At 35.0% G+C, this 21,225-nt stretch overlaps 1 protein-coding gene across 4 annotated transcripts in view; it reads right to left on the reverse strand.

Annotated features, from left to right (window-relative positions):
- Positions 1-21,225, reverse strand: part of LOC140627314 (uncharacterized) — a 290,030-nt gene that overhangs the window by 210,515 nt on the left and 58,290 nt on the right. For all 4 annotated transcript variants that reach the window (XR_012026135.1, XM_072815491.1, XM_072815489.1 and 1 more), the window contains exon 5: positions 11,033-11,071. Coding sequence is in view for 3 of the 4 variants with exons in the window: in XM_072815491.1 (XP_072671592.1) it covers positions 11,033-11,071 (39 nt within the window). In the remaining variant the exon portion in view is untranslated. The remainder of the gene's footprint in view (positions 1-11,032; positions 11,072-21,225) is intronic.

The following is a 21,225-nucleotide window of genomic DNA, read 5'->3' on the forward strand; positions in this document are numbered from 1 at the left end:
GCTAGAGACTAATACTTTGTGAATTTCTTAGTGTGAAATATAATCATTTGGCTGTAAGTACACATTATACACATGGTACATAATTAGTGATCCAAACCTAAACGAAACTTACTTCAAATGCAACATAGTAAATGAAATAATAGCTTATAATTACAACAGATACCATTTATTGAACCCCTACTATATGCTAGACACTGGACTCAGGATTTACTCATATTATTTCTAATCATCACAACAGTGTTGCAAGGGATCTGTTTGATCTCTATTCAGTAGATGAAAAAACTGAAGATTATAGAAGTTAAATAACTTAAATAAGGTCACACAGTACTAATATGATTAATAATTAGCTGCTTGAAGTAAAATATGGAAAATATTTTATCTAAACACAATGTGACTTCCCTGCAAAAACAGTTTTTAGCTATTTACACTTATGGGTGAATAAAATGTCTAAAAACATATGTTCCTGAGGGATAGATGAAAAAAAGAGAGCAGTAGGGCACCGTTCCTTAAGACCAAAATGGGTAAAAGCAAAAATAAAGATCATTGACTTCAAATATTGTTTATAGAAAAGCTCTGATGTGGTAAGCAGGATAGTGGCCCTTTCCAAAGATTTTCATGTCATAATCCCTGGAACCTGTGAATGTGTTATGATATGTGGCAAAAGGGAATTAAAATTGCTTAAAAATCAACCTCAAAAATGGGAAGATTATGCTGAATAATTCACATGGGCCTAGTGCAATAAATGGGCCATTAAAAGCAAAAGAGGTCAGAAAAATTCACAAAAATGTCATAAAGGAGAGGCAGAAGAGATGGAAAGCATGAGATTCAATCAGCCATGTCTGGCTTTGAAGATGAAGTGTGGGGCCTATGAGGCAAAGAATGTGAGTGGCCTCCAGTAGCTGGGAATCACTCTCAGTGACAGCCAGCAAAGATACAAGGACCTTAGCCCTACAACTGTAAGAAACTGAATTCTGACACTAATCTGAATGAACAAGGTAATGGATTTTCCCCTGGTATAATAAGAAAGGAAAAGCAGCTCTTCAGAGACCTTGATTTTAGCCTATTCAGACCTATACCAGACTTCCAATCTACAAAACTATAAAATAATAAATTGGTGGTGTGGTAAAGCCTTAAATTTGTGGTAATTTATTATGGCAGGAATAGAAAATACACTACTGGAGTTACCTTTTCCAGTGCTACTATTGAGATGGATGTCTCTTGCTACTATCTCCATATCTCAGTGTCCTTCACCTCAGACTCCTCTCTTTATTTTTTTCTCATCCTGGTATTTCCTACTCCCATTATATTTGGTGGTGAATTTATTATTTAAAAACTTACTGAAAGTTTTTCAAAGAAGGATGCTATATATGTACCACAAATAATACTAAAGATACCATTCAATAGGCAGACCTTTGCATTGACAGGGTTTATGGGTAGTAATCATTTTAACAGTTGATACTTTCCTACAGGGAGTTCCTCTGTATGATAAACATGCTGGGTATGGGGTTAGGTTTTTTACATTCCAAAAAATAAGGCATATCATGCATGTTGTCATGAATAACAGGATTTCATTCATTCTCATGTGTGAATAATATTCTACTATATATATATGCCTTCTTTTATCTATTCATTCATTAACAGACACTTAGGTTGTTTCCATATCTTGGCTGTTGTGAATAATGTTGGAATAAACATGGAAGAGTAAATATGTTTTGATATCCTGTTTTCATTTTTTTTTTAGAAAAAAATGCAGAAGTAGGAGTGCTGGATCATACTGTAGTTCTATTTATAATTTTAAAAGAAACTTCCCTGCTACTTTCCTTAGTGTCTATACCAATTTACATCCCCACCAGTAGTGCACAAGTGTTCCCTTTCTCCATATCCTCAACAACACTTGTTATATCTTGTCTTTTTGATGACAACCATTCTAACAGGTGTGAGGTGATATCTCATTGTGGTTTTGTTTTACATGTAAAAAAAAAAAAAAAAAGATGAATTCACAGAATCAGAGAGCAAAATTGCAGTTACCAGAGGCTGGGCCTTGGGAAAATGGGGAGATACTGATCAAACGGTCCAAACTATTAGAAGATGTGTAAGTTCTGGGGATCTAATATGCAACATTGTGATTATAGTCAACAATGATATACTTCAAAATTGCTGAGATGAGATATTAAATGTTCTTATCACAGAAAAATAATAATACTTATGTGATAGGATAGAGGTGTCAGGCAATGCTACAGTAGTAATTATTTTGCAATATATAAATATATCAAATCAACATGGTTGTATACCTTAAATGTATATAATGTTATTAGTTAATTATATCTCATTAAAAATATGCTTGATAACACCCAGCATCACTTACAGATTTTTAATGAATCAGTAATACTATTTGTATATTTTTTATTGGGGTTCAAATGGCCAACATATACTATAACACTCAGTGCTCATCCCATCAAGACCCCCCTCAGGGCCCGTCACCCAGTCATCCCATCCCCCTGCCAACCTCCCCTTCCACCACCCCTTTTTTTGTTTCCCAGAGTTAGGAGTCTCTTGTGTTTTGTCACCCTCTCTGATATTTCCCACTCATTTTCTCTCCTTTCCCCTTTAATCCCTTTCACTATTTTTTATATTCTCTGAATGAATGAAACCATATAATGTTTGTCCTTATTTTTCAGTGGTATACTAAAGCTGGCTTTCACTGGCTTGCTAGAGGTAATTGGTGAATTATCAGAAATTTGGCAAGCTGGTTGTTATATATAGCCATTATTAAAAATAAATAAAATAAGCTTATAATTATTTGAATTATGCTAACAACAAAGGTAGTATATGCTCAAAACTCACTTTTTGTTGTTTTACCACATTTTCTACTCCATTCTCGAGTCATTTAAATCTATTGTACGACTATATATTTCTTCCTAACTGCATCATCATGGTGGACTGAGATCAGACACAAACAGGATATCTACATCATGGAAACTGACAAACTTCTGATTCTACAAATCAAGTCTTGATTTATTGTTTTTACTCACTGTTTAGATTTATGAAAGTGAAGAAAAATATTAATGATCCAGACTAAAAGTGTGACTGTCCATGTCTGTAGCTATTCTATTGTGAATGTCACAAAACATTGTGTAAATAATCTTCTGAGATTCAAAAAGTATCATTTGATTCAACAAAGAAATAATTCATATTATTAATGAGCGAACTTTCAATATGCACATTAATTGTTGTATTTTTATAGGTCATTAACATAAAAATATCACCTAATATTTATGGTGAAATTATGTTCATTTGTAAATTGCAAATACAGAGTTCATCAAAAATCAATGAAAGCAGATAGCTGTAGCAGCACACCATGCCCAGGCTCTGCATCCAGCTGTGTGCCTCCAGCCACCATCACTTGCTGAGTCCAGATCCTCCCAGCCACAAACTCCAGCCACTGGGCTCGAACATAGGGCCCAGCCTCAAACTCCAGCCACCAGAGCATGCATCCTCCAGCCACCACAGTACTCCAGGAGATCCAGCACTGGGCTAGTGGCTCAGCACAAATTTTGCTAACACTGTCGCCCCACTCCCAAGTTATCCAGTAGGCATAGTCCCTCAGAGCTGATTTGCCTGGGTCCCACTAATGCCACAGAGAGCAAGCACAGCTCACAGCAAGCAAAGAGTCAGTGCAGATGACTGGACTAAAAGTAAAAGTGACTCAGACAGAATAGGGCATAAGCAGCACACATAAGATATTCTTTTGAAGTGCCTGGGCACTGCAGAACCTCTTCTTGATAAAGTCACTACTTTCCAGAGTAGAAGACATAGACATAGCTGAGTTTTCTTTCTTTCTTCTTTCTTTCTTTCTTTCTTTCTTTCTTTCTTTCTTTCTTTCTTTCTTTCTTTCTTTCTTAGCTTTTCTTACCTTTATTTCTTAATACATAGAAACAGACACAGGGAGGCAGACAAAATGAAGAGACAGAGAAATTTATCCCAAATGAAAGAACAGAACAAGTCCACAGCCAGAGATCTAAGTGAAACAGATATAAGTAACATGCCTGATAGATAATTTAAAGCACTGATCAGAAACGTGCTCACTGGATTTGATAAAAGAACAGAAGACATGAGTAAGACTCTTAACACAAAGATAACAAATAACACAGCAGAGATAAATGGCTTAATAAATGAAATGAGAAACATGCTTGATGGAATGAACAGCAAGATGGAAGAAGCAGAGGAAGGAATTCAGTGACCTAGATGACAGAGTAATGGAAAGTAATCGAGCTGACCAAAAGAGAGAAATTACAATTATGCAAAACAAGAACAGACTTAGGGAAATTAATGACTCCATCAAATGTAATAACATTCATATTGTAGGAGTCTCAGAAGAAGAAGAGATAAGAAAGAAGACAGAAAATATATTTGAGGAAATAATAGCTGAAAGTTTCCTTAAATCTGAGGAATTAAACAGATATCCATATACAGGTGGCACAGAGAAATCAATAAAATCAAAATCAATATCAAAATCAACAAAAACAGGCCAATACTAAGATATGTTATAATAAAATTTGCAAAAGAAAGTGATAAAAAAAATCTTAAAAGCATCAACAAAAGAAGTCCTTAAGTTACAAATTAATATCCATAAGGCTAGCTGCAGATTTCTCAACAGAAACATGGCAAGCCAGAAAATACTGGCATGATATATTCAATGTGCCGAATGGGAAAAATATGCACCTGAGAATACCCATATAAATCTATCATTCAGAATAGGAGAAGAGATGAAGAGCTTCCCAGAGAAACAAAAACTAAAAGAGTCTATGACCACTAAATCAGCCCTGCAAGAAATATTAAAGGGGATTTTCTGAGTGGAAAGGAGACACCAAAAGTGAGAGTATGGAGATAGGAAACACAAAAGCAGTAAAAATGAATATTTCTGTAAAAAAAATCAAGGAATTCACAAAATAAAAGGATGTAAAATATAACAACTTATACCTAAAATATAGGGAGGAGAGGAGCAAAGAATTGGTTCAAACTTGTGTGACCATAACTTAATATAGACTGCTAAATGCAGAAGAGGTTATACACAGAACAAATAATAAAAAAAAAACAAATAATAGAATGATAAAATAAAATATAATAGTGGTAGTATATCGTTTTTGTTAACATTTTTCTGCTTCATTTAGCCAACCAGATACTTGTTAAAAGCCTGAGGATTTTTTAAGCTAGATCATATAAAACTCCCAACAGTATTTGGTTAGCAGCTGACATACTTTTATAAAATTTATTCTACATAATTAGTCTATTAACTAATTAAATTAAATGTAATCAGATATTTTATGAGTAAATTTAATGCACATATGTAAACATAATATGAATCTGTCATTAAAGAGAATATAAATTTTCAAAACTCATATTATAAAAACTTTAAAATTTTTTAATAAAAAGTAAATAAAATAAAAAAGAGACTCTTAATTATAGAGAACAATCTGATGGTTACCAGAGGGGAGGGCAGTGGGGCACTGTGTTAAATAGATGATGCAGATTAAGGAGTACATTTGTGATGAGCACTGGGTGATGCATGGAATTGCTGAATCACTATATTGTACAACTATATTGTCATATTGAAATATAGCACTGTATGTTAGCTAACTGGAATTAAAATAAAAATGTAAAAAAATCAATGAAAGTATCCTCTGAAAATTAATTGGCTATATGGAATTTATAATAAAGGATATCATGCATTTTGATATTTTTAATTATGTGCTACACACCTGAAGAAAAATTTACATATATCATACATGTTTATGTATATTTATATATCTATCTAAATCTATATTTATATATCATGCCCTTATTTTTCCAGGCAACCAATTGGGCATTTACCAGTACACTGTTGATTTATTATTTCATTTTTTAAAGGCAATTTTTATTCATTCTGCTAAAATAGTTAAGCTTTAGTACATAGATGCAAAGATAATAAATACAAAATCCCTGCCATCTAAAAAGGGCATAACATTCAAGGATAATAAGAATCCTGAGTACTTTGACATGTGGCAAAAGCAAAGATAACTATTTTTCTCTTCTCTATGAAGTGTGGTGATAACCAAAACATGAGGGAAAAGGACTCTACAAAAATTACTCTTTTTGAAAAAGATTTTATTTATTTTATTCATAAAAGACACACAAAGAGAGGCAGAGAAATAGGCAGAAGGAGAAGCATACTCCCCACAGGGAGCCCGATGCCAGACTCCATCCGGGGACTCAATCCTGGGACTAAATCTCGGGATTCCAGGATCACGCTCTGAGCTGAAGGCAGACGCTCAACCACTGAGCCACCCAGGCATTCCTAAAAATGACTCTTTAAACAGTCAACAGTACTCTCTTTGGGTCCTATGAATCAAGGGGTTAGGACTCTATATTAGACTATGATTTCTCTACAACTTCTATTCACAGAAATGCAAAACATTAACAGATATCTACTACAATGACTCTCAAGGCTGATCCTTCCTTTTAAATCCTTATAAAAAAAAGTTATGGTCTTTCATTATCTCTCAAATATACACTGTGCTCCACAATCTCTCAACCTCTTTTTTTTTTTTTTACTTGAGATGACCATTCCTCATGAACTCCTAGTTGAAAAGTGTTGTCTCTTGTATATCCTTAAGAACTTGATCATCAGTTCTGAATTTACTCATCTATATGTTATAAGAAAGCTTATAGTAAAAAGTTTATGCTTGGGGCACCTGAGTGGCTCAGTGGTTGAGTGTTTACCTTTGGCTCAGGTCATGATCCCAGGGTACTGGGACAGAGTCCAGCATCGGGCTCCCCACAGGGAGCCTGCTTCTCCCTCTGCCTAGGTCTCTGCCTCTCTCTCTGTGTCTCTCATGAATAAATAAATAAAATATTTTTTAAAAAGCTAATGGCTAACATACAATGTTATATGGTAAAAAAATAGAATACTCATGGTTTATTCTAATACCCTCACATTTATATATTATTTATGTATGTTGATTCCTTTAGAGAAATCCTTGCCCCTGTCTGAATGAGGAAAAGTTTGGTAAGGATCTGTAAAGCATTTTGTAAGCCTAAAAGTATACATACACACACACACACACACACACACACCATATATATATATATATATATATATATATATATATATATATATCATATATATACAAACTTCATACACACATATATATATATATATATATATGTATGTATTTTGCAGATGGTAAAGCTTACAAACGTAAGCTGTTAATATTATTCCTTTTTTTTGTTACCATCACAATTTTTAAAGATAGCTGGCCTCCTTTCCTTTTCATTTTTAACACCTGTTGTTTTTGACCAGCAATAGCAAGAGGATGTAATTGCCTGAAATAAAGTAGAAAAGTCAGGAATGCTGAAAATGAATTGGAGAGCTAGCATTAAAGATAAGGATTAAACTAACAAAGAATTTTAATGGTAGATTTAGGCGGTCTGATTTTAATCAGTTGGGTTTTTCCACAAAAGAGTGTTTGAGGATAATGCCAAAGAAAGATTATTCTGAATAAAATTTGTAGTGTGTATTGGAGCAGAAGGCCAGGAGACTGCAGGATACAGCTCTCCAATACTAATATTACTACTACTATGGTGGAGAAAGAGGAGGAATAGGAGGAGGAGGTGCAGCGGCAATGGAGTGGAAGGAAGAGTAAAGGAAGAGAAATAGCTGCTACAGCTAATATTAAGCACTATATACAAAACTTAAAGCTAGGGATGCCTGGGTGCTCAGTGGCTGAGCGTCTGCCTTTGGGTCAGGGAGTGATCCTGGGTTCCTGGGATCAAGTTCAGCATCAGGCTCCCCGCAGGGAGCCTGCTTCTCCCTCTGCCTATGTCTCTGCCTCTCTCTCCCTGTCTCTCATGAATAAATAAATAAGATCTTTAAAAAATTAAAGCAAATTATCTCAGGTAATATTTACAACAATTTTAGCGTTGTCATGATCTCTATTTTGCAGATAAAGCAAGGGAAGCACTGAGCCATTAAGTAATGTGTGCAACATCACAGCTATTAAGTTTCACCTGAAATGTAAACTTAGGCAGCCTGACTCTAGAGCTCAAATTCTAAATCTGAATTCTAAATTCCAATTCTGAATAATTTAAAGATGTGATTTCTTTGAGATGCCATACCCCCAAATAATTGAATGCATTTCCAATAATACCCTTCAATTAAAAACTAATAAAAAAATTCTACAACAACCAGAAGTATCTGTAGTTAAATGAATCTGATGGCCCAAAATAAGCATTTTAATGAAATAGCATTTTTAATGAAATAGCATTTTTTTTCAGATTTTATTTTATTTATTAATGAGAGATACAGAGAAGAGAGAGAGAGCAGCAGAGACAATCAGAGAAAGATAAATACCATATGATTTCACTCATACATGTTATTTAAAAAACAAAACAAAAAAAAACAAAAAAAAACAAAAAAAAAACAAAACAAATGAATAAAGAAAAAGAGACAAACAAAGGCAACAAAAAACTAACTCAGATTCTTAAATACATAGAGATCAAACTGGTGGTTGCCAGAGGGGAGGTGGGTGGGAGGATGGGTGAAATAGGTGAAGGGGATTAACAGTACACTTATAATGAAAGCACCAAGTAATATATAGAACTGTTGAACCACAATGTTGTGTGCCTGAAACTAAGTAACACTGTGTGTCAATTATACTGAAATTTACAAAATAATAAATAAAACTCAGGGCACTTGAGTGGCTCAGTCAGTTAAGTGTCTGCCTTTGAGCCAGGTCATGATCTCAGGGTCCTGGGATTGAGCCCCACATCAGACTCCCTGCTCAGTGGAGATTTTGCTTCTCCCTCTAACTCTGCTCCTCCCCCTGCTTATGATCTCTCTCTTGCTCCCTCTCTTTCTCAATTAAATAAATGAAAAATCTTTTGAAATAAATAAATAAATAAATAAATAAATAAATATCTTAAAAAATGAAACAGAATTTTGATAAAATTTTACTTGAAAACTTTAAGTTTGACAACCATTTTCAATTGCAAATATATTTGCTTTTTCCCATTGGGAGCTACTATAGACACTAAAAAAATAGTGTAGGCCAAAGGTGACTAGAAGCAAAAGATATATGTGAATCCTTCCAAATCTCAAAACTCAGGAGAAAGTTTGTTTCATTCCTCAAAGTAACTAAATAGAGCAACTCTACAACTAGGTTATGTCCAAGATATCTATCTTATTATTCACTGCTAATCCAATTTCCTGATTGTTTAGGTATCCAATTTAATCCCAGTATGGATGATAATGGCATATTTTTAAAAATCCATATGTTATGAGTTCATACATAAGCAATCTATACTAAGTTGATTGCCTAGAAAGCAACTTAAAAATGCATCTCTAAGTGTCATTTTCATTCCTGCTGTGTCTAACTATATGTGGTGTGTGTGTATGTGTGTGTATGTGTAAGAGAAAGCACTAATAAGTGAATTCCTGAAAATGTCCTCACAAAATATGTTTAGTCCTCTATGGGGTGCCTGGGTGGCTCAGTCAGTTAAATGTCTGACTCTTGATTTCAGGTCGGGTCATGATCTCAGGGTTAGGAGATCAGTCAGCGTTGGGCTCCATCCTCAGTGGGGAGTCCACCTGAGATTCTCTCCCTGTCCTTCTGCTTCTCCCCACTGTGCTCACTCTCACTCTCTTTCTCTCTAAAATAAATAAATAAATAAATAGGGGCACCTCGGTGGCTCAATCGTTGGGCCTCTGCCTTTGGCTCAGGTCATGATCCTGGGGTCCTGAGATCGAGTCCCACACTGGGCTCCCTGCAGGGAGTCTGCTTCTCCCTCTGCCTATGTCTCTGCCTCTCTCTTTATGTCTTTCATGAATAAATAAATAAAATCTTTAAAACAATAAATCTTAAAAAAAAGAGAAATTATGTTTAGCCCTTTACTTTAAAGGCCAATTGTTTAAGAAAGTGAGTGATTCTACTTCTTTTGAACACATTAGATTGTGTACCTTGAGCCTGAACCCTGAGTGTGAAATGCCAAATTTGCAAAAGAAAACACACCTGATAAATCATTTATTTTCAAATAGTAATTGTAGTTTTTCTAAGTTCTGTGGCTAAAAATTGAAAAATCAGTATCTCTTTGCTGAAATACATACATGCTTTAATAATCCTTCTGGAGGCACCTGAGTGGTTCAGTAGTTGAGCATCTGCCTTTGGCTCAGGTCATGATCCCAGGGTCCTGGGATCAAGTCCTGCATTGGGCTCCCCATGGGGAACCTACTTCTCCCTCTTCCTATGTCTTCCTCTCTCTGTGTGTCTCTCATGAATAAATAAATAAACATCTAAAAAATAGTCCTCTTGTGTATTCACTTGCAAACTCTTCTCACTTGCAAAAACACATCTTTGAGACAATAGTAAATTAATTATGAGAAATTTTCTGGTAAATAGATATGTTACCATAAAAAAATGGATACAAACAGAAAAGTCCTCACTATTTAGAAACTCTTACAGACTTACAGAAACAAAAAAATAACACAATTGTCCAGAAATTACTTGGATAACATTATATAACCATCTCTCTCTCTTTCTTTCTCTCTCTCTCTCTCTCTCTCTCTCTCTCACACACACACACACACACACACACACACACACAGCTTGAATAGTACAGAAGAGAAAGGAGGTGACCATGTATTCAAAAGCCATGACATCCAAAAGCCCAGAGCCAAAAGAGATCAGGTGCTAGAACCTTTACAGAAACAGGATTAAATAATATCCATGCAAAATGAACCAGTCAGTCATCCAGATGTCTCCAGCTGGATATTTGGTGTACTAAGAAGAAAAGATCCCATTTGACTCCTTTTTCCCACATTGCAGACAGCTGTCAATAGTATCAATTCCAAAGTAATTTAGTAACTATACTTTGAACCATAAAATTATAAAGCTCAGTATATCCTATCTGATCTTTAAGTCTTTAGTATTGCAATAAATAATTTTTTACTTACTTCTCAATAGATTTTTTGTTGTTGCTGTTCCTATTGTTTTCTTACCTGATCTTCTCCTTGCATATCTTGCTCTTCAACTTTGTCCTATGGGAAAAAAAAATCAAGAAAATTTATAAAGAATATATAGCCAAGGAAGAAGAAACTGTATTTTAAAGAGAAGTTAAACTGTTAAGAAAGGCAAACATAAAGTGAACTATAATTTATTCACAGTGAGCTTCAATTCTACTTCTGTGGGAATTAAGCTTAAATGCATTACATACTAGTATTTTAGTGCAGTTATTCAATTATCTACAGATTGTACATTCAACCAACATTTCTATATTTCACAAAATATTTATTTGGAGACACTTTGTAAAACAGCTTTTTAAGATTAAAAAAAATCCAATTTCTTAAGCTTCTGGTATCTCTCCCATAAGATTACTGACTCTCAAGTATTTAGTTTCCACCCCCATATCCTAAGAAAAAAAATCACCTGAGTCTGAAGGCTTGTACTCTTGGCAATTTCATTTCTCAGAAAAGAAAAACATAATAAGAACAGTTTCTCTGGTCCAAATTTTGAACAAGAAAGAAGAACTATTCATAAGACCTAGAAGCCTTGAGAGAAAGTGACCATGTCATCTTATAGTTAGTAAGTAGTAATGAAGGAAGGGAATGGTAGGCATAGTCAGACACATGTCTTGCTATTAATAGAATGACATTTCCAAGCAGCTGTCCAAATAGTTCAAGTCCTCCATTACAACTGTAACTTACCTCAGGAGTCAATATAAAAAATCAACCAGCTAACAATTCTGGAATTTAAATAACTATGAATAAACTTGAGGAAATTCCTGCTCTAGAGGCTACTGAAGTGATAAATTGCCTATAGTGAGAGAATAACACAATTTCCCTAATTTTGTCTTACTGTGCAGTCAGCCATTGTGGAACCAGATATCTATTCAAACAGTTGGTGAAACATTAGTTTTTTTATCTTACATATCTTTAGTCCTTATATTTAACTGTAATTTCTATTAAGAAGGCTAGAAAAATGAGATTGTAGAATAAAGACCAAAAGATAAGGTTATTTGTATTTATCAGCTTTATAATTATTTAAATTTTTCCCCCTTGGAATGCTAAAGAATAGAAAGAAAGGGAGATGAACTTTAATTGCAAATATACATTGGTGGTAAGTCACAACAAGAGCTGTAAAAATTAAGATATGAAAATGTGTTCTATCAGCTTCCTTTACAGAACAGAGAACCATCCATTTATCTCTGGGTAAAAAGGAAGAGTACTAAAAAGGCAACAATTGAACACTGAGTTTAGCTCAACTTCAATATAAGGATGTACTGTATGTTGGCTAGTTGAATTAAAATAAAAAAAAAACAGAAAAAATATAATTATAAAGAATGAAGATAGAAAAAGTAATAATGTTTTAGAACATAGAATTAATTAGCCAGTACTCTGATATCACAGAAAGCAGAGTAAGACTTTGTCCAGTTTACATTCATAAGGAGTCTCAGTTATTTTCATATCTAGGTATTTTCTCATTCCTAGTACAATTAAAGAATTTTCATTTAATATAAGTTCCTCAGGCAGCCTGGGTGGCTTAGCAGTTTAGTGCTGCCTTCAGCCCAGGGCGTGATCCTGGAGGCCCGGGATCAAGTCCCACGTCAAGTTCCCTGCATGGAGCCTGCTTCTCCCTCTGCCTGTGTCTCTGCCTCTCTCTCTCTCTCATGAATAAACAAATAAAATCTTTAAAAAAATAATACAAGTTCCTCAAATTTTGCCATCCATTAACACAGTGTTCTGGGGGTACTTCTTAAATAAACTGATGGGTTTTTTCCCCTTCTATTTATTATATTTAGAGCTACTGAAATTTAACTTCTTTATATTGGGAAAGAAGAAGAAATAAAGGCCATTTAATGAAAAGGGTTCACATGCCAGAAAGGTTTATATTTTCTGAGATGAGAGATAAAGATTTTTAAATTTTGTTCTTAGATAATCTCCAAAGAAGTTCGTTGCAGGTAAAATTAACTTGAATGAGTTAATTCTTGAAGCCAAAATCAGAAAAGAAAAACTGATAAGAAAAGTTTCTCTGGTCCAAATTTTGAACAAAAAAGAACTATTCATAAGACCTAGAAGCCAATCTTTCCTTCTGATGCTGGGCAGTAAACCATCTGCTTTGTCATCATGTAAATCACATTCCATTCTGTTAACAGGGTTACAACTTACTACCATTTGTTATAGCAACATGGGACTAAGGAGCAACTGGATATATTTTGAAAGGAATCTGTACAGTAATCTCTATATTTCCCAGGGTTGAAGCAGGGAGCAACAGCCTGAATATCTGAAAACACTGCCTGCCAGTCTGATTTATCTGGAATTTTTTAGTGTGCATTATGATGAGTTCCATCATGGAAGTCAAGGTAGATATAGATATTTTTACATCCTTCTACTCAATATTTCAAGAGGTGTCATATAGGAAAAAAATTTTCACGTCTTGTATTTCATTCCCAACTTCATAGTACATGAAATTTTATATAAAACTGAGCAATAGTGGCATAAGGAAAGCAAAAGTGTTTTTCTTCTTTTTCTCAATTTCTCAGATACAAGAAAATATTCCATAAAATACACTTTAACCCACACTTGATATCATTTTCTATACTGAAATGTTGGATACAAAAAATAACTTAGAGTGATGGATTCTGCCCCAGATTTAATCATGAGCTAGACAGACTAGCTAAATTCAGAAAGAACACAGAAATACATTAATTTTCCATATGATAAAAGGATAAATTGATTTGGATTATAATATGTAATTTTTGAAATATGATTATAACCATTCCTTCTATTTTTCCATTTAAAAAAATTTATATACAGTTGATTATTTCCCAATTTCTATTTTTCCTATAATAATGATCAACTGTAAATCTTTGAAAAGCCTTCCCAAACTCTTTAAATGGCACTGATAGTAATTATGGTGATCTGTGATACCATTGGCTTTGATAAACTTTTAAGGACATCACTTGAAAGCTATAGTTCCAATTACTTGATTCCAAACTCAGAAGTTTCCCTACTCCTTGGGATGTAAATCCTTGTAAGGGATGTAAATCCTTGGATTCACAGAGTTTAATTTCTAATTATAATGATATTACCTTATCGTACTTGTCAGTAATTATCTTCATATAACAAACTTTAATTATATGAGATACAATTTTCATTTATTAACTGTAAAATGCATATGAACACATCTATAAATATTGATAACATCAATAATCTGTTTTCTCTGATATTTATCTTGCCTGGATCTATTTTTTATAATTAACTCAAAGAGAAGAGGAAGTCCAGGTGCAAAAAAGATAAATCTACTAAAGACAGATTTTTAACTTCATGCTTTGATGACAAATCTATTGAATAATTTCCTCACTGCATGGGAATATACAGTTTAAAAAATGTAATTATACATTGGTATCCTCCACTAAATGTTCCTGTGTCTTCTAAGAAAAGAGAGATCTTCCACCAGGGACATAAAGGTCCTAACAAGGCTTTTAATAATACATAATACTAGTTTCTCAACAAACAAAAGATGAATATGGCTAAGTATAAAAATTAACAATTTTTTATTCCTGCTTAGCTGATTTAAAATATGCAAACTGGATAATAGCAATAGCCCGAGAAGAAAATGGTATGTTTAAGAAGGACCCAACAGAAGTAGCACAGATAAGTTTGTGATGTTTGGTTAACTTATTTCTCCTTGTCAAACAATTCATTTTTAATGTATGAAAATTTTTGCCTCAAACTTTACTACCCATAAGATTGTAACAGAATTTCTTTTACCTCTTTGGTAATATTTTACCCTGCTGAAAATTCTCTCCACAGACATATATCTTCCTTACTGGTGATTTCTTGGCTCTTTTGATACCCTCTAGATCCCTCATTCATTCTCTCCTTTGCCCATTTTCATCTCTTCTCTGGTTCCTGCTTTGATTGAGTGTAAGAATACTGAGCCAGAAGACCTGAACTCTGGATCTATCTCCATCATCTATTCATCAATCATGGAGTAAAACAAAGAAACTCTATGACCGTCAGTTTCTTCATCTATAAAACAAGCATGACAGCAACTGTCCCTAATGTTCCTTTTTTAACCTCATCCTTTTAAAACGGCTGATTTTGGTATGTATTTTAGAATGCCTGATGTTCTTTTCTTATCTTTGAGTTGTTAAAATCAGAATAGAATATGGAATGGTACTTTATAAATGGTTCCCTGCTAAATATAATCAGGTTAAAAGTCAATAATAATATGAAGTAAAGTTAAAGTCAATAATATTATATTAAGATTATTACTTCAAAATCTTCAAATTGAGCTTTCTGATCTCCACCAACACTTCCCAAGATTTCCACTATCACTTGGCATGGTGTCAGCCTTCAAAATTATATTTTTAACCCTGATTTTCCACCCTCTAACCACACATAAACCATATTTTAAATCCATTAAAATTATAATAGAGAATGTGCTAAAAAACAGATTATTTTATGACATTATTTCTTTTTATCTACACTGCTTAATTTTGTCTTTTATGATATATTTAAAATCTGTATGCATGTGATCCATGTATCTACTTTCCATTTGATATTAAAGAAATTATGATGAGTTTCTACTAAGTATACACCAAGAAGAATAGCTATATTCCACAATTGCTGATGTCTTCTCTCATTTTTCAAGTTTTATCCCTTCATGAAAGCACAGAAATAAAACAAATATACTCCTCTTTAATAAGAAATAATTTGTTATTCAAATCCTGTCCCCTCACCACTTTTTCTGTTTATTTTCCAGTCATATATTTTGAGAATTTTTCTTCTAGTGAGGTTATCATTTATTCCACCTTGGAAGTCCTAGATATCCAGGTAAATATGATGATATATATAGTATATGATATGACATGAAACATGGCTCATTTTCAGAATTTGAGTCAAAGACAGCCTTGCCAAAACTTATTGCTCAACCACCTATATGAAATCTTATCTATGACCTTTAGGAACATGAGTTACTTTTCAGTTTGATCTTCCAAAATATTATCACAACCTATACCTTAGGGACCATATAAACTTACAAAATATCATATTTCATTGATTGGAGGAGGCAGATGTATATTTGAATTTTAAAATTTCTTAAATCAGGATGTGATTGTTTATATGTGAAGAGAAAGCACTGGATAAATTTAATATAATAAATTTATTTATTTATTTATAAATTTATTTATTTAATAAAATAAATTTATTATTAAAAAAGAAATCGATACTATTAGAGTTCATCTATCATCAAATATTTCTTTTCTTTCATCCAATATTTTTATTTATTTTTTTAATAAATTAATTTTTTATTGGAGTTCAATTTACCAACATACAGAATAACACCCAGTGCTCATCCCGTCAAGTGTCCCCCTCAGTGCCCGTCACCCACTCATCCCCACCCACCCCCTCCTCCCCTTCCACCACCCCTAGTTCGTTTCCCAGAGTTAGGAGTCTTTATGTTCTGTCTCCCTTTCTGATATTTCTCACACATTTCTTCTCCCTTCCCTTATATTCCCTTTCACTATTATTTATATTCCCCAAAAGAATGAGAACATACAATGTTTGTCCTTCTCCGATTGACTTACTTCACTCAGCATAATACCCTCCAGTTCCAGCCACGTTGAAGCAAATGGTGGGTATTTGTCGTTTCTAATGCCTGAGTAATATTCCATTGTATACATAAACCACATCTTCTTTATCCATTCATCTTTCGATGGACCCCAAGGCTCCTTCCACAGTTTGGCCATTGTGGACATTGGTGCTAGAAACATCGGGGTGCAGGTGTCCCGGCGTTTCATTGCATCTGAATCATTGGGGTAAATCCCCAACAGTGCAATTGCTGGGTCGTAGGGCAGGGCTATTTTTAACTCTTTGAGGAACCTCCACACAGTTTTCCAGAGTGGCTGCACCAGTTCACATTCCCACCAACAGTGTAACAGTGTTCCCCTTTCTTCACATCGTCTCCAACATTTGTGGTTTCCTGCCTTGTTAATTTTCCCCATTCTCGCTGGTGTGAGGTGGTATCTCATTGTGGTTTTGATTTGTATTTCCCTGATGGCAAGTGATGTGGAGCATTTTCTCATGTGCATGGTGGCCATGTCTATGTCTTCCTCTGTGAGATTTCTCTTCATGTCTTTTGCCCATTTCATGATTGGATTGTTTGTTTCTTTGGTGTTGAGTTTAATAAGTTCTTTATAGATCTTGAAAACTAGCCCTTTATCGGATACGTCATTTGCAAATATCTTCTCCCATTCTGTAGGTGGTCTTTTAGTTTTGTTGACTGTATCCTTTGCTGTGCAAAAGCTTCTTATCTTGATGAAGTCCCAATAATTCATTTTTGCTTTTGTTTCTTTTGCCTTCGTGGATGTATCTTGCAAGAAGTTACTGTGGCCAAGTTCAAAAAGGCTGTTGACTGTGTTCTCCTCTAGGATTTTGATGGAATCTTGTCTCACATTTAGATCTTTCATCCATTTTGAGTTTATCTTTGTGTATGGTGCAAGAGAGTGGTCTAGTTTCATTTTTCTGCATGTAGATGTCCAATTTTCCCAGCACATTTATTGAAGAGACTGTCTTTTGTCCAATGGATATTCTTCCCTCCTTTATTGAATATTAGCTTTATGGTCATAAAGCTCAGGGTCCACTGAAGGGTTCTCTATTCTGTTCCATTGATCTATGTGCCTGTTTTTCTGCCAGTACCACACTGTCTTGATGACCACAGCTTAGTAGTATAACCTGAAATCTGGCATTGTAATGCCACCAGATATGGTTTTCTCTTTTAAAATTCCCCTGGCTCTTCGGGGTCTTTTCTGATTCCACACAAATCTTAAAATTATTTGTTCTAACTCTCTGAAGAAAGTCCATGGTATTTTGATAGGGATTGCATTAAACGTGTAAATTGCCCTGGGTAACATTGACATTATCACCATATTAATTCTGCCAATCCATGAGCATGGAATAATTTTCATCTCTTTGTGTCTGCCTCAATTTCTTTCAGAAGTATTCTATAGCTTATAGGGTATAGATCCTTTACCTCTTGGTTAGGTTTATTCCTAGGTATCTTATGCTTTTGGGTGCAATTGTAAATGGGATTGACTCCTTCATTTCTCTTTCTTCAGTATCATTGTTAGTGTATAGAAATGCCACTGACTTCTGGGCATTGATTTTGTATCCTGCCATGCTACCAAATTGCTGTATGAGTTCTAGCAATCTTGGGGTAGAGGCTTTTGGGTTTTCTATGTAGAGTATCATGTCATCGGTGAAGAGGGAGAGTTTGACTACGTCTTTGCCAAATTGAATGCCTTTAATGTCTTTTTGTTGTCTGATTGCTGAGGCTAGGACTTCCAATACTATGTTGAGTAGCAGTGGTGAGAGTGGACATCCCTGTATTGTTCCTGATCTTAGGGTAAAGGTTCCCAGTGCTTCCCCATTGAGAATGATATTTGCTGTGGGCTTTTCGTAGATGGCTTTTAAGATGACGAGGAAAGTTCCCTCTATCCGTACACTCTGAAGAGTTTTGATCAGGAATGGATGCTGTATTTTGTCAAATGCTTTCTCTGCATCTAATGAGAGGATCATATGGTTCTTGGTTTTTCTCTTGCTGATATAATGAATCACATTGATTGTTTTACAAGTGTTGAACCAGCCTTGTGTCCCGGGGATAAATCCTACTTGGTCCTGGTGAATAATTTTCTTAATGTGCCGTTGGATCCTATTGGCTAGGATCTTGTTGAGAATTTTTGCATCCCTGTTCATCAGGGATATTGGTCTGTAATTCTCCTTTTTGGTGGGGTCTTTGTCTGGTTTTGGAATTAAGATGATGCTGGCCTAGAACGAATTTGGAAGTACTCCATCTCTTTCTATCTTTCCAAACAGCTTTAGGAGAATAGATATGATTTCTTCTTTAAAAGTTTGATAGAATTCCCCTGGGAAGCCATCTGGCCCTGGACTCTTGCGTCTTGGGAGGTTTTTGATGACTGCTTCAATTTCCTCCCTGGTCATTGGCCTATTCAGGTTTTCTATTGCTTCCTGTTCCAGTTTTGGTAGTTTGTGGCTTTCCAGGAATGTGTCCATTTCTTCTAGATTGCCTAATTTATTGCCGTATAGCTATTCATAATATGTTTTTAAAATCGGTTGTATTTCCTTGGTGTTGGTAGTGATCTCTCCTTTCTCATTCATGATTTTATTAATTTGAGTCTTCGCACTCTTCTTTTTAATAAGGCTGGCTAATGGTTTATCTATCTTATTAATTCTTTCAAAGAACCAACTCCTGGTTCTGTTGATCTGTTCCACAGTTCTTCTGGTCTCGATTTTGTTGAGTTCTGCTCGAATTTTAATTAACTCTCTTCTTCTGCTGGGTGTGGGGTCAATCTGCTGTTTATTCTCTAGCTCCTTTATGTGTAAGGTTAGCTTTTGTATTTGAGTTCTTTCCAGTTTTTGAATGGATGCTCGTATTGCGATGTATTTCCCCCTCAGGACTGCTTTTTCTGCATCCCAAAGATTTTGAATGGTTGTATCTTCATTCTCATTAGTTTCCATGAATCTTTTTAATTCTTCCTTAATTTCCTGGTTGACCCTTTCATCTTTTAGCAGGATGGTCCTTAACCTCCACGTGTTTGAGGTCCTTCCAAACTTCTTGTTGTGATTTAGTTCTAATTTCAAGGCATTATGGTCTGAGAGTATGCAGGGGACGATCCCAATCTTTTGGTATCGGTTCAGACCCGATTTGTGACCCAGTATGTGGTCTATTCTGGAGAAAGTTCCATGTGCACTTGAGAAGAATGTGTATTCAGTTGAGTTTGGATGTAAAGTTCTGTAGATATCTGTGAAATCCATCTGGTCCAGTGTATCCTTTAAAGCTCTTGTTTCGTTGGAGATGTTGTGTTTAGAAGACCTAACGAGGGTAGAAAGAGCTAGATTGAAGTCACCAAGTATAAGTATTATTATTTAAGTATTTCTTCACTTTGGTTATTAATTGGTTTAAATATTTGGCAGCTCCCACATTCGGGGCATATATATTGAGGATTGTTAAGTCCTCTTGTTGGACAGATCCTTTAAGTATGAGATAGTGTCCCCTTCGTCTCTCACTACAGTCTTCAGGGTAAATTTTAGTTTATCTGATATAAGGATGGCTACCCCTGCTTTCTTTTGAGGACCATTTGAGTGGTAAATGGTTCTCCAACCTTATACTTTCAGGCTGTAGGTGTCCTTCTGTCTAAAATGAGTCTCTTGTAGACAGCAAATAGATGGGTCCTGCTTTTTTATTCAGTCTGAAACCCTGCGCCTTTTGATGGGGTCATTAAGCCCGTTCACGTTCAGAGTTACTATTGAGAGATATAAGTTTAGTGTCATCATGATATCTATTCAGTCCTTGTTTTTGTGGATTGTTCCACTGAATTTCTTCTTAAAGGGGAATTTTAAGAGTCCCCCTTAAAATTTCTTGTAGAGCTGGTTTGGAGGTCACATATTCTTTCAGTTCCTGCCTGTCTTGGAAGCTCTTTATCTCTCTTTCCATTCTGAATGAGAGCCTTGCTGGATAAAGTATTCTTGGTTGCCTGTTCTTCTCATTTAGGACCCTGAATATATCCTGCCAGCCCTTTCTGGCCTGCCAGGTCTCTGTGGAGAGGTCTGCTGTTACCCTAATACTCCTCCCCATAAAAGTCAGGGATTTCTTGTCTCTTGCTACTTTAAGGATCTTCTCTTTATCTTTGGAATTTGCCAGCTTCACTATTAGATGTTGAGGTGTTGAATGGTTTTTATTGATTTTATGGGGGATCTCTCTATTTCCTGGATCTGAATGCCTGTTTCCCTTCCCAGATTAGGAAAGTGTTCAGCTATGATTTGTTAAAATACATATTCTGGACCTCTGTCCCTTTTGGCGCCCTTGGGTACCTCAGTTAAACATAGATTTTTCTTCCTCAGGCTGTCGTTTATTTCCCTTAATCTAACCTTATGGTCTTTTAATTGTCTGTATCTTTTTTCCTCAGTTTCCCTCTTTGCCATCAACTTGTCTTCTATGTCACTCACTCATTCTTCCACCTCGTTAACTCTCGTCGTTAGGACTTCTAGTTTGGATTGCATCTCATTCAATTGATTTTTAATTTCTGCCTGATTGGATCTAAATTCTGCAGTCATGAAGTCTCTTGAGTCCTTTATGCTTTTTTCGAGAGCCACCAGTAGCTGTATAATAG

Source organism: Canis lupus, chromosome X (assembly GCF_048164855.1).
Source record: "Canis lupus baileyi chromosome X, mCanLup2.hap1, whole genome shotgun sequence".
NCBI classification, from domain to species: domain Eukaryota; kingdom Metazoa; phylum Chordata; class Mammalia; order Carnivora; family Canidae; genus Canis; species Canis lupus.